Source organism: Pan troglodytes, chromosome 2 (assembly GCF_028858775.2).
Source record: "Pan troglodytes isolate AG18354 chromosome 2, NHGRI_mPanTro3-v2.0_pri, whole genome shotgun sequence".
Taxonomy (NCBI): domain Eukaryota; kingdom Metazoa; phylum Chordata; class Mammalia; order Primates; family Hominidae; genus Pan; species Pan troglodytes.
Genome location: NC_086015.1, coordinates 58,865,612 through 58,878,389, shown reverse-complemented (window position 1 = coordinate 58,878,389; position 12,778 = coordinate 58,865,612). Strand labels below are relative to the sequence as shown.

At 45.1% G+C, this 12,778-nt stretch overlaps 1 protein-coding gene across 3 annotated transcripts in view; it reads right to left on the bottom strand.

Moving 5' to 3' along the window:
- CACNA2D3 (calcium voltage-gated channel auxiliary subunit alpha2delta 3) overlaps positions 1–12,778 on the bottom strand; it is a 943,155-nt gene that overhangs the window by 229,295 nt on the left and 701,082 nt on the right. For all 3 annotated transcript variants that reach the window (XR_008546971.2, XM_016941319.3, XM_016941320.4), the window contains 2 exons: positions 6,623–6,694; positions 5,205–5,285 (listed from right to left, as the gene is read on the bottom strand). Coding sequence is in view for 2 of the 3 variants with exons in the window: in XM_016941319.3 (XP_016796808.3) it covers positions 5,205–5,285; positions 6,623–6,694 (153 nt within the window). In the remaining variant the exon portion in view is untranslated. The remainder of the gene's footprint in view (positions 1–5,204; positions 5,286–6,622; positions 6,695–12,778) is intronic.

Sequence of the window (12,778 nt, the reverse complement as noted above, 5' to 3'; positions counted from 1 at the left end):
GGCACCACCAACCACACAGACTCCCCAGTTAGAAACTGCAGCATCAGTAGTATGAAATCCTACTAATGTTTTTCTCCAGGTTTGCTCCAATTCCATCCTGCTACCCAACTGTACCACTACTATATTAATTCAACAGATTTCCACAATGGTCCTCACTGCTCTTCCTGCCTCAGAGATTGACCCCAACAAAACCATCCTCCAGGTTGATCCAAGTCAAAGATAATTCTGACCACGTTGCTTTCCTTTGTGACAGCCACTAACAACCCCTTTCATATGTAAGACAGAGCCATAGGCCTGTTCATCAGGTCTCCCTGGGGTCTGGCCCCTGCCTGAGTACCCAACCCTGCCTCCCTCCGCTCACTGCCACTCAAGGCACACGGCAGTAACAATCCCCCTGCAATTTTCTCGCCCAGCCAGACCTTTATTGTCACAGTGCCTGCTACCCAAGGCACCCCTCCTTCTCTCTCCCTGTGGCTAATCCTCACCCATGCTATAAGCTCAGCCTCAGCTCATCTCTTGTAAAAAGGCTCTCCTGACCTGCACTTTGCTTTGTCCTTTCCATACCATCATCACTATGTTTACCCTAGCACCTAAAAATGCTATACTTGGCTGGGCACAGTAGCTCATGCCTGTAATCCTAACAGTTTGAGAGGCTAGGCAGGTGGATCACCTGAGGTCAGGAGTTCGAGACCAGCCTGACCAACATGGTGAAACCCTGTCTCTACTAAAAATACAAAAATTAGCCAGGCATGGTGGCGGGCACCTGTAATCCCAGCTACTCGGGAGGCTGAGGCAGGAGAATCGCTTGAACCCGGGAGGTGGAAGTTGCACCACTGCACTCTAGCCTGGGCAACAGAGTAAGGCTCAAAGAAAAAAAAAAAAAAAGCTACACTCACTTTTCTGCCTCTCAACCCTAGGTAGTTCTCTTTCCTTCCCCTGATTTGTCCTAGAAAGAACTGGAGGTGGTCGGGCGCAGTGGCCCAGGCCTGTAATCTCAGCACTTTGGGAGGCTGAGGCAGGCAGATCATTTCAGGTTAGGGGTTCAAGACCAGCCTGGTGAACATGGTGAAACCCCATCTCTACTAAAAATACAAAAACCAGCCAGGCACGATGGTGGGTGCCTGTAATCCCAGATACTCTGGAGGCTGAGGCAGGAGAATTGCTTGAACCTGGAAGGCAGAGGTTGCAGTGAGCCAAGATCGTGCCACGGTACACGAGCCTGGGTGACAGAGCCAGACCCTGTCTCAAAAAAAAAAAAAGAAAAAGAAAAAGAAAAAAGAAAAGAAAAGAGAAGAAAAAAGAAATAACTGGAGGCAGTACTTCCTCCATGAGAATGAGCTCTTTGTGGGAAAGGGGCCACCTCACTTACCTTTGACTTCTACAGTCCCTAGGACAAGGTCAGGCATGCGGCAGGCGTTCAGTTACAGTTTGTGTATTTAAGACATTTGCCACTTAACTCAAATGTTACCTAGCTCATCTTGAAAATTCCAACTAAAGTAAATATTTAAAAAGAGCTGAAAAGGAGAAGCCAATTTGCTCCAGGAGATGCACAGCCAGTCCTTCTTAAGCCTGTACCTGAGAAAGTCTTCCTGATATTCAGAAACTGGTTAAAATCCTCCCCAGGAAAGCATTCTGAGAAAATAACATCAGAATGTTTTGTGTGTTGGTTGATGGCATATAGCTACATCCTAATGTAGACGAAGGAAGGGCAGCTCTGACCACATCTCAAAATACAACACATTCTGTGGATGAGTCTCTCAAATAATTAAAAGCTTATATGACGAAGTCCAACATTAGTTTTTGGCCACAAATCAATACACTGATGAAATCGCTAATTTTGGTTTTATCCAAAATAGAACCAGTCTTCCTGTCCATTCTAATGTACAGTGCCATGGAGTAATGGAGAACAGATCGGACACAAGGCCTTCCAGCACTTGGGCTTGCCAAAGGGGCCCTGGACCAGAGGCATGTTCTCCTGGAGGCCAGAAGCCACGTGGTCCAACAGCCTGGGGAAAGGAGGCACTTCCCTTCCAACTGGAGAGTCTGGGCTAATGAAGTGAACCCAATTATAAAATGGCTCGTTATGTTAACAGAGGTCGTGGTGTCTGGAAATTATTGCTGGGGTGTCTGGAATTCTTAATAAAAATTACAGGAAGTCTGATTGCTTGTGGGAAAATCTATGAAGCTAAGGGAGAAAGAAAGAATTCTATCTTCTGGGAAAACCCCAAGAGCCAAGAGCTGACTCATCTTTACAAGGTGTTAATCAGGAGGGCAAGGTGTGACCTGAACTCTGTTCCCTGGAGCTCTCCTCTCCTGGATGAGAGGGGCCCATTTGGCCATGGCTGTCCCTGGCTGACACGCACCCCTTTCACAAGGCTCTGTATGGGAACCAGAGGGAAGGATGCCTTAGGTTAACTTATGCCATATCTACATCAATGGTTCCCAGCTTGACCCTTGGAAAAGCACAAAACACACATGCCTGCATTTCAAGCACTGCTGGTTAATTTTCTATAGTTGATCTTCTTCCTCTGTTCCCTTGTTATGCTTCGTTTCCTTCATCTGTTACTAGCAGAATGATGTTGAGAAAGTTATTTCAAGCATCCTTAAGTAAAAATGAGGCCAAAGGGTCCCCACTTCATGGGAATGTAATAAGAATTCAACAGGAATAATGCATGTAAAGTACTTTGGATGACACCAACCACATAGTAAGATGTTCAATAAATGTTTTAGTGTATTTTAGTTATTATTATCATTTTATTTTAACTATTACTATTATGATTGTCATTGCTCTTATTGTTCTTGGTAGCATTGTGGTTACAGAGGTTAAAATCATGGCTCTTGGGGCCCGGCACGGTGGCTCATGCCTGTAATCCCAGCACTTTGGGAGGCTGAGGCGGGTGGATCATGAGGTCAGGAGGTCGAGACCATCCTGGCTAACATGGTGAAACCCCATCTCTACTAAAAATATAAAAAATCAGCCAGGTGTGGTGGCGGGCACCTGTAGTCCCAGCTACTCGGGGGGCTGAGGCAGGAGAATGGCGTGAACCCAGGAGGTGGAGCTTGTGGTGAGCTGAGATCATGCCACTGCACTCCAGCCCTGGGTGACAGAGCGAGACTCCGTCTCAAAAAAAAAAAAAAAAAAAAAAAAAAATCATGGCTCTTGGCAGGGTGCAGTGGCTCACGCCTGTAATCCCAGCACTTTGGGAGGCTGAGGCGGGTGGATCACCAAGTCAGGAGTTCAAGACCAGCCTGACCAACATGGTGAAACCCCATTTCCACTAAAAGGACAAAAATTAGCCAGGCATGGTGGCGTGCACGTGTAATCCCAGCTATTTAGGAAGCTGAGGCAGGAGAACCACTTGAACCCAGGAGGTGGAGGTTGCAGTGAGCTGAGATGGTGCCACTGCACTCCAGCCTGGGCCACAGAGTGAGAGTCCATCTCAAAAAAAAAAAGACATGGTTCTCCTGCTTGCAAGGTGTGAGATTTGGCAAGATATTTAAGCTTTCCATGCCTCAGTTTCTTTAACTATAAAATGGGGGTGACTGTAATGTTTACTTAGTAAGCGAGATAATGCCATAAAGAGCTCTGCACATTGCCTGGTAGAGGAAGCTTGGAGAAACGGACACAAAGGATAATTGTTACTGGTTCCTTGTCATGTTCCTTCTTTCTCGATTTATTGGACACATATCAAGTAGTGGCTCGGTGCTTAGGTTTCTAAATCTCCTCATGTGAAATAAGAGGCTCAAGAATTGTTTGGAAAAGTTCTCTACAGGTGGGATGCCTTTTCTGAAACTGAGCCAGCAGTTCTGGACACCTAGGTCTGGCAATTTCATCAAAAGTCAAGTCCACTATCTTTAGGGGCCTCAAAGTCTTCCCTCATCTCCATCTTTGACTTTTAGTTTCTCAGGAACTACAGTTTCCAATATTTATTATGTGGGTTTGGATCAATGAAATGTCCTTTCATGCCTCTGGGAACTTAACTCCAATTATAAAAGCCCTGGTGGATGAAGCTGGAACGAGGGATTGGAGGGACTTGTCCACACCCACCTCATCAATGATGGAGCCAGGAACCTGCAGAGTCAAGCTCTAACCACTGCCTGCCTCCACCTGAGGCCCAGGAAAGCCCAGGTCCCCCTCACAGCTGTGGTGAATCAGGCCCCAGCACATCAGGGAGGGTGGTGCTAAGAAAGAAGCCCCTGGCAGCCAATAATCCCTGATTCCTGGGCTCCCTTTAGATGGAGACAAAGAGAACCCTCGTTAATCTGAGTGGGCCAGAAATGGAGACCAGCTAGCCGGTCAGCTTGGTGCTGGGGGTGAAGGGGGTGGATGTGGTGTTCGCCCCTGTGCAGCCAGTGGAGCCCTTCGTCCAGTGAATCAACCAGATCTGGTGGGGGCTGCTCTCTGATGCCTCTGGCATGCACATGCTCATGCCTACATTTAGAGCACTCTTGGGCAGTGCTGTGTGCCTGGGTTGTGCCTCAAGGGCATCCCCCTCCCACTTTTTGATTTGTTTTTCCAAAGAGTCCCCACCAGGAAATAGGAGAGTTTTCTGGATGGGGTCTAAGAACTCTCCGGACTATTTTTTTTTTATTTTTTGATATGGAGTCTCGCTCTGTCACCCAGGCTGCAGTGCAGTGGTGCAATTTCAGCTCACTGCAAGCTCCGCCTCCCAGGTTCACGCCATTCTCCTGCCTCAGCCTCCCGAGCAGCTGGGACTACAGGCGCCTGCCATCACGACCGGCTAATTGTCTTGTATTGTTAGTAGAGACGGGGTTTCACCGTGTTAGCCAGGATGGTCTCCATCTCCTGACCTCGTGATCCACCCGCATCGGCCTCCCAAAGTGCTGGGATTACAGGCGTGAGTCTCCACGCCCGGCCTGGACTATCTTTTTAAAAGGCAAACCAGTCATGTTGATATCCTGTGTGTATCAGAAAAATTCAATGATCATGTCAAAACTTAAGATATAACATTGATTCTTTAAACTGAGGTTAGAGGAGGTAAATAAGAAAAACAGCAAGTCATTGTAAATAATAAATAAAACCTTTTAAATAACTGTGCAGATGGTACAAAGACAAGCTAACAGGCTGTAATAGTGGTGAGCAAAAACATCGCTCCAAAGTAGAGTTTGAAGCCTGAACTTTGTGAAAACAAGGCTCTGGGCATCTCTGTTGCTTTGATTTCAGGGATTAGGTCATTCATTACCTTGTATTTGGGGATGGTCTTCAGAAGTTCTTTGACTGGGACATCTGTGCCAACCACTCCCAGAAGAATGCCCTTCGATCTCTGTCGAAAATAAACATTGAATTATAATAACAGTAAGTTAACTTGGCAAAAGAAATAGAATCTCACGAGAAGTCACATACCGTCTGCCCGGTGCCTTCCCCAAACTGATACAGATTGAGGATTAACCCATATCTCCAAGAATGGTCTCTTCTATCCCCCACCCTCCACCCAAAATGTTACTGGGTAAAATGAGAGCTTCTCAGGCCAACCATTAACTACTACAGTCCCCAACGCATAATCCTACCAAGATACTACAATAGCTTCCCTCTCCTCTCTTGAAAATTAAACACTGATTTGAAGAAACACAAGAGTTTCAGCAGCTAAGGGCTCTAAACATTCACCAGTTTCTCTTATGAAAGCTTTTTACAGGAAAGACAGCACGTTAACTGCTTTCTCAATTCACACTGCCATCTGGTGCCCAGGAGAGAGAGTCTAAATAGCAAGAGAAATATATAATAACCCTAACACTTTTACCAACTGAGGACCAAGGTGAAGGAATAGGCCTCTGGAGCCCCATTTTCCAAGGCATGTAGCCATTGTGATTTGCTAAAACTTTTCAGTGTCAGAAAGGCCATTTTTTTAAGGCTTTATGGTGAGTTGAACAGTGTCCCCCCAAGTTCATGTCCACCCAGAACCTCAGAATATAATGCTATTTGGAAATAGCATCTTTGCATACATAATTGTTAAGGATCTTGAGATGAAATCATCGTGGATTTAGCGTGGGCTCTAAATCCCATGACTGATTTCCTTACAACAGGGAAGGACACAGAGAGACATATAAGAGGAACAGGTCACATGAAAACAGAGGCAGAGATTGGAGTGACACTGCCACAAGCCAAGGAATGCCGGGGGCCCCGAGAAGCTGAAAGAGGCAAGGAGAAATTCTTCCCTAGAACCTTCAGAGGGAGCATGGCCCTGCTGACATCTTGATTTCAGACTTCCAGGCTCTAGAACTGTGAGAGAAGAAATTTCTATTTTTTTAAGCCACACAGTTTGTGGCACTTCATTCCTAACAGCCCTAGGAAACTAATAAAAGGCTGGTAACTATAAAGGAGAGTGGTCAGTGCACCATAATCATGGATGGTCTCTGGGGCTTTTCCTCCTCTGGTCCTCTAATACTTAAACTTTGGAAAGGTGTTGCCAACTCTAAAATGATGCCAGCCTGGGTTCCTCTCATCTGTTTTTGATTTGGTGATTCTAACAGCAAGATCAAACAATAAGGAAAAATGACATACATCCTATGCTTAAAAATCAAAAGTCACCAGAGCTGGAGTCAGAGGGGGTCTGAGAAAACCACCCTCCTAGCATCAAGCAGGAAGCTCAGCGACTGTACTCACGGTTTCGTTCTGCTTACTAAACACAGGCATGGCTACAGTGGTCATCAGGACGGGGCCCTGATCATCAGTCAGCTGGATGGAAGAGAAAAGCCAGTTACCGGGGAACGGTCTGGAAACCACAGTTCTGGAGGCCACCCCCTTGACAATCATGTCCTTTCCAAACCAGGGGCTGTTGAGATGGAACAGTGCCCACTCAAGCCTTTAGTGGAGCGGGGAGCACAATGTGTGTCCTGGATTTGCAGAGGACAGTCCCAGCCCCCAGCTGGGGAAACAAATCATTTGTCGTTAGTCACTCTAGCAGATCTGTTCTCTGCTTTCAGCCACTTTGGTTCAAACAGAACCTTGTTTGGATCTTCCTGATTCATTTTATTTTATTAGCACAGGTTTATTTTACTATTTTGCCTCCCAGACACTTATGTTTCTTAAGAGTGCTTCTCCGTAATCTAAATATTGAGGATCAGAAAGCATGCACATAAAGGGTCTGGTGAGTTGCCCCTGCTAAAAACAACAGAATCTGGATGCATTTATTTTCCCCAAGGTAGCCAGTCAAGGCTGTTTTACCTCTCTGGGTCTCTGAATGCCAGTCCCAGACGGAAAACAAATAAAACAAAAACAAAATTAAATAATAACTTTATTATCTGACTTCTAAAATCATGATGAAGAAGGTAATCATTTCTCTTATAAGAATGGCCCTTGAGGACAGGCGTGGTGGCTCACATCTGTAATCCCAGCACTTTGGGAGGCCAAGGCAGGCAGATCATGAGGTCAGGAGACTGAGACCATCCTGGCTAACATGGTGAAACCCCGTCTCTACTAAAAATACAAAAAATTAGCCAGGTGTGGTGGCAGGTGCCTGTAGTCTCAGCTACTCGGGAGGCTGAGGCAGGAGAATGGTGTGAACCCGGGAAACGGAGCTTGCAGTGAGCCGAGATAGTGCCACTGCACTCCAGGCTGGGTGACAGAGCAAGGCTCTCTCCCAAAACAAAAAAAGAAAAAGAAAAAAAAAAAAAAAGAATGGCCCTTGAAATACAGCATGTGATTCACGTCTGTAAACCTCTCAATTGGGTTACAGACACATGGAGACACACCATTGCACCTGCTTTTTACACAGTGTTGGGAGACAGGCAGGAACCCCTACTCTGTCCCAAACAAATAGGGAAACAGAGTCTTGGAACATGGTAGGCTTTGGCCCAAGACAAATCTGGTTCTAAATCTCAGCTCTGAATCTTTCCTAACTGCACTAGTGAAGTCTCCACATGCTCATATGAAATAATGCCCACTATTCCCCAGCACTGTTGCCATGAAGACAAAACAGAAAACTGCCCAGCATGGTACCTGGCATATGGAAGTGCTCAAAGGATGCCAGCTTCTTTTCTCTGCCTTCGAGGTCACACAGCTAGTAAGCAGCAGAGTCCAAAATGAGATTAAGGCTGGAGGCACTGCTGACAGGCACCAAAATTGACCAGGCAAGTCCTTCTGGCTTCGTAGCCTGTTCAAGCCCCAAGTGCAGCAATCTGTGAACTAGAATCCACTATCTTCAACCTAGCGTGTTTTCTGATATTTGGACACTTCTCTTCCATAGCTTTAGTTCCACAGAATAATCAGGCATTGCTCCCTCAATCTACTTGGAAAGAGGCATTATAAAGAGAAGATCCTAAAATCTAAGCGTTTGAAGCCCCCATTGACTGGCTGGTCTCTTGAGTAAAGGTCATTAAACTTAGTCTTTCTTTTGCCTTGTTCTTCTAATAGATTATTAGAGCTGTGGGGTGTCACTACTTACAATGTAGTACCCAGAACAGCAGCACCTGTAGCACCTAAGTGCTTGTTAGTCTCAGGCCCCATTCCAAACACTCTGAATGTGAATAATTATTTTAATGATTCGTATGTATATTAAAATGCAAGAAGCATTCGTATAGGGCAATCCTTTCCATTTCATTTCCATCAATAATCATGACAGCTAAAGAGAAGCTGGCAGGTGTTGGAAAAAAAACTCCCAACAGGGGTGGAGGGGGCCGTGCTTTTATAAGTTTTACATGGATATCAAGATAGTCCTATATCCCTCCGTGACAAGTAAAATGAAGCAAGAATCTCCTGGTCTGTCTAGGACTGGGAACTCATGGTGACATGCTTAATTTTATGTGTCAACTTGGCTAGGCCATCATGCTCAGTTGTTTGAGCAACTGCCAGTCTAGATGTTGCTGGGAAGGTGTTTTTTAGATGTGACTAACATTTTAATCAGTAGTAAAGCAGATTTAATCAGTAGTAAAGCAGATTATTCTCCATAATGTGGGTGGGTCTCATCCAATCCATTGAAGGCCTTAAGAGAAAAGACAAGGCCCCCCTCAAAAGAAGGAATTCTGCCTGTAGACTGTCTTCAAACTCAAGACTGCAACATCAACTCTTGCTGCAATTTCCAGCATGTCAGACTGCCTGCCTTGCAGATTTCAGACTTGCCAGCCCCACAATTGTGTAACCCAATTCCTTAAACTGAATTCCTCCCCACCCTATCTGTATAGCCTATCTCTAGCTCTATAGGCTATCTCTAGAGAACCATGACTAATAATATACATGGTAATCATATAAGTGATTATTTTGGGCATCCTAATTTGGGTGAAAGAATATGTAAACAACTTTAATTCATCAATATAATAAAGAAAAAATATTAACTATGAGATGATGCTGACAGTTAGTGTTGCCATGAACCAAGTCAACCAGTATATACAGTCTGTAACAGTTTTTGGAAACATGGTTCTAACATCTTGCTTAAAATACTCAAAGCATACTGTGGCTACCACTGGAAACCTGCAAGGCCATTTTCAAAGGCAGAACCAGCCCATGGTAAATAGTTCTCTTAGAATTAGAAGTCTTCCCATATTCTGACTCCTTGATTAATCGTTAATGCTATAAAGAAAACTGATTTGAGCTGATCCATAACTCCGCACAACTTCCACTTTGCAACTCAAATCAAATTTCAAGCAGTGCCAACATGTAACATGGATGAAATAAAAACATACCATTGACAATAATGAGAAATGAAGCCTTTTTCCTGCAACCAGTAAAAATCAGTTATAAATTACTAGTAATTGTCCTGGCACAAAGACAAGATTATGAGAAACTAACTTCAAAATATTAAGCCAGAATATAGTATCAACTTCACTCAGGAGCTAATTCCAAATGTAATTACTGCATCATTACTTTAAAAAAGAAACCCATAATATTGCATTTGTACTGAAACCATTCATTTGTAACCAGCCCCAGGTAAACAAAGGAAATGCATTCAGTTCAGTCTGGCAACAGTTCACATGTGGGCCAATGATCTCATGGACCTCTCCTAGGGGCAGTTCTGGCCCCAGTTTGAACTGGCTTGGCCAGAACCCTAACCCGTAGGCTTTCCTATGTATACCAGTTCATCATTATGGCAACAAAGACTGGCAGGAACACAGAAATACCATTTGCAGAAAATTAAGACTCTCTTCTGCACCCACCAGCTCCATCATTCCCAGTCCCCACAGGTCTGGACTCTGTGAATCTTAAACGTTTCATGGAGAAACACATCAATTTGCAAGTTCATTTGCACTGTAAGCACTTTATGATTGAAAGGCATTCTATACTCTTGCCATAGGAAATAGCAGTCAATGGCAAGTTTTGTTTTTTTTTCCCCAGACCACCAAGCAGAAGTTATGCAGCCAACTATGGCCAGAAACCCTCTGTCCCCCAACACGTTGCTAGGGGGGTCCCTGCTTTTCTGTGGCCCCCCAACCTGTAGCTGCTACTGAGGCAAGGGCGCTGCTTATGATTCATACATGTGGCTTCCAAGAAAAATGCAGACGTAGAGTCAACATTCATTTTCCAAGGGGTAGGAGCAGGAGATGGGGGTCACCATGGTCCATCTGGGCAAAATCCCATTAACTTAAGTCCAAGTGGGAATCTTAAAATGAACTGCTATGCAATTACACTTGCCCAGGCTTTAAGCAGGCCTCTGAAACCTGTGGTTGTGGTGCTCTGTTGTATAATAAGTGTATATTATTCCATATCCTTCATTTCCCATGCTACATAATGGGGACCGTTTGGGTATCAAAGGAAATGATGAATAATAATACTGAACATCTGGTTTATAAAACACAAACTTGCTCAACAGATTGACTGCTTCCTGTCAGCTTCCCAAGTTAATCATGCATGTAGGCTCATATGAATATGCATTTGAACTCATGTGCAAGGTCCACGTGGCCATGCCAGGCCTACTCCTTAATACTTGATTAGTTTCCCACTGATGGCACCAGTTGGCAACATGGCTAGACCTAGGGCATGACCCCAGAGAGTATAACAACACAGGACTTGTGACCCATCCATTTTGCTGCTGGCCTAGTCACCTACTCATTGATTTCCTTAATAAACACTCCTCGAGCATCAGCTATGTGCCAGCTTCCATGCCATGTGCTGGGAAACAACTAGGAATAAGGCATGGGTCTTATCCCCAAGGAGCCTCAAGTCTGCTAAGGGAGAAAGAAAAGCTAACATGGCAGAGGAAGAACTAGCTGGGAATGGCATGCTGGCTCTCATTCGGTGAGCAGAGAGGCTCTCTTTTCCAAGTCTAGCATGAACTAAAGTGAAAATGCCTGGTGTTTATCAATATCTGTCAGGGTTTATATGACAGATTCAGAATGCTTCCTGAAAGCCAGTCTAACAAACGCAGGAGAAAGTAGTCTGCCGCAGAGTGATTTCATTCCATTGCTTTATACTTAAGGATATTGGTAAATGGAACAATGCAGGGGTAGACATCTTGTAAACTGCCTGGCCCCTTTCTTTTCCTTCTTCTGCAGGTATCACCCACTTCCTTTAGGAAAGTCCTCTTCACCCCGTCTAACCACAAGGTTTCTTAGCAGTCAAGCTCTCCCATCCTGAGTGTGGGGATGGACAGCCAACCCAGGCTGTGTTAACCAGAGCACTTCACACACAGAAGTGTGCACACACACACTCAGCGCGAGCTGCACTGGTAAGTTTATTAACTAGGCATGTAGTTCAGGCTAGGCTACCTGAGATGTTTTTTCTTTTTCCCAGGAGCAAATGGGAAAGACTCCCTATTCTCCTTTGTGAATGGCTATAAGAACGTCAGCTTGACAGCCGTGTCCCCTTGCCACGGAGAGGCGATGAGACCGAATAAAATAAACTCAACAGAGAGGAGGAGAGACGTGTGTGTGTGTGTGTGTGTGCGCTGTGTGTATGATGGAGAAGAGAGAGATAAAGAGGGAGGGAGGAAAAAAAAGAGGGAAAGGGCGGGAGGGTACCTGTCCCTGAATGCCTTCATTCCCAAGATCAATTCCACCAATGCCCCTTTTCCATTATGGGGTTCCCTGAGCCAATAAGTTTTCTCTTTTAGCTTCAATGAGCACGAAATGGATTTGTAACTCTTAGACGTACCAATTTGGGCCATAAATGACCTAGGCAGCTCTAGATACCCACTGAGGTGGTCCCAAGTGCCATGTACAATCCACACAAAGGAGAAATTTCTGAGGCCAAAAAGGCCAAAGGCAAAAGGGTACCAACATTCCCAAGATGGATGGTTGCATATCTTTCCCACAAGAGAAGAAATTTAGGTACCTGCAAAGTACCCAAATACTGATGGTAATGACTACTCTTTATGATGGTATAAAAGACTATTGTCACTAGAATTTTATGTCAAGCCTTCACAATGAGTAGAAATTTGGCTGCTTCCCCAGTGGTTGCCCATGGTGGGGAGCAGTTGTGGCTATGTGCTTGCTGTCTGGGCAGCCTCCACCTTTGAAGGACATCTGTTTGGGTTGCCTTCTTCATAACTCTATTCAGAGGAAGCTTGCCAGGACTGGTGGCAGAAGCCTCTGTCTCTCCTGCAGCTGGAAGCCCCTGGGGGTGAATGCCAAGCTGCAGAGAAAGGAGGCAAGCTGGACCTGGAAGGCATCTGAGCAAGCCAAGGACAGCACTCTTGGCAGCCCATTTGAGGACTGCCAGGTGGTTTTCAGCGGAGCCGCCTGCCAGATCTGCTCAGCCCTAGAGGCTTGGGCTTAAAGGGAAGGTTGTGCACAAATGGTGGACTCAGCTCAGATACAGGACTGGCTCCAAGTCAAGAACAAAAGCTAATCCACTAACTCTCATCAAATATCATATTTCTTCTATATTTTG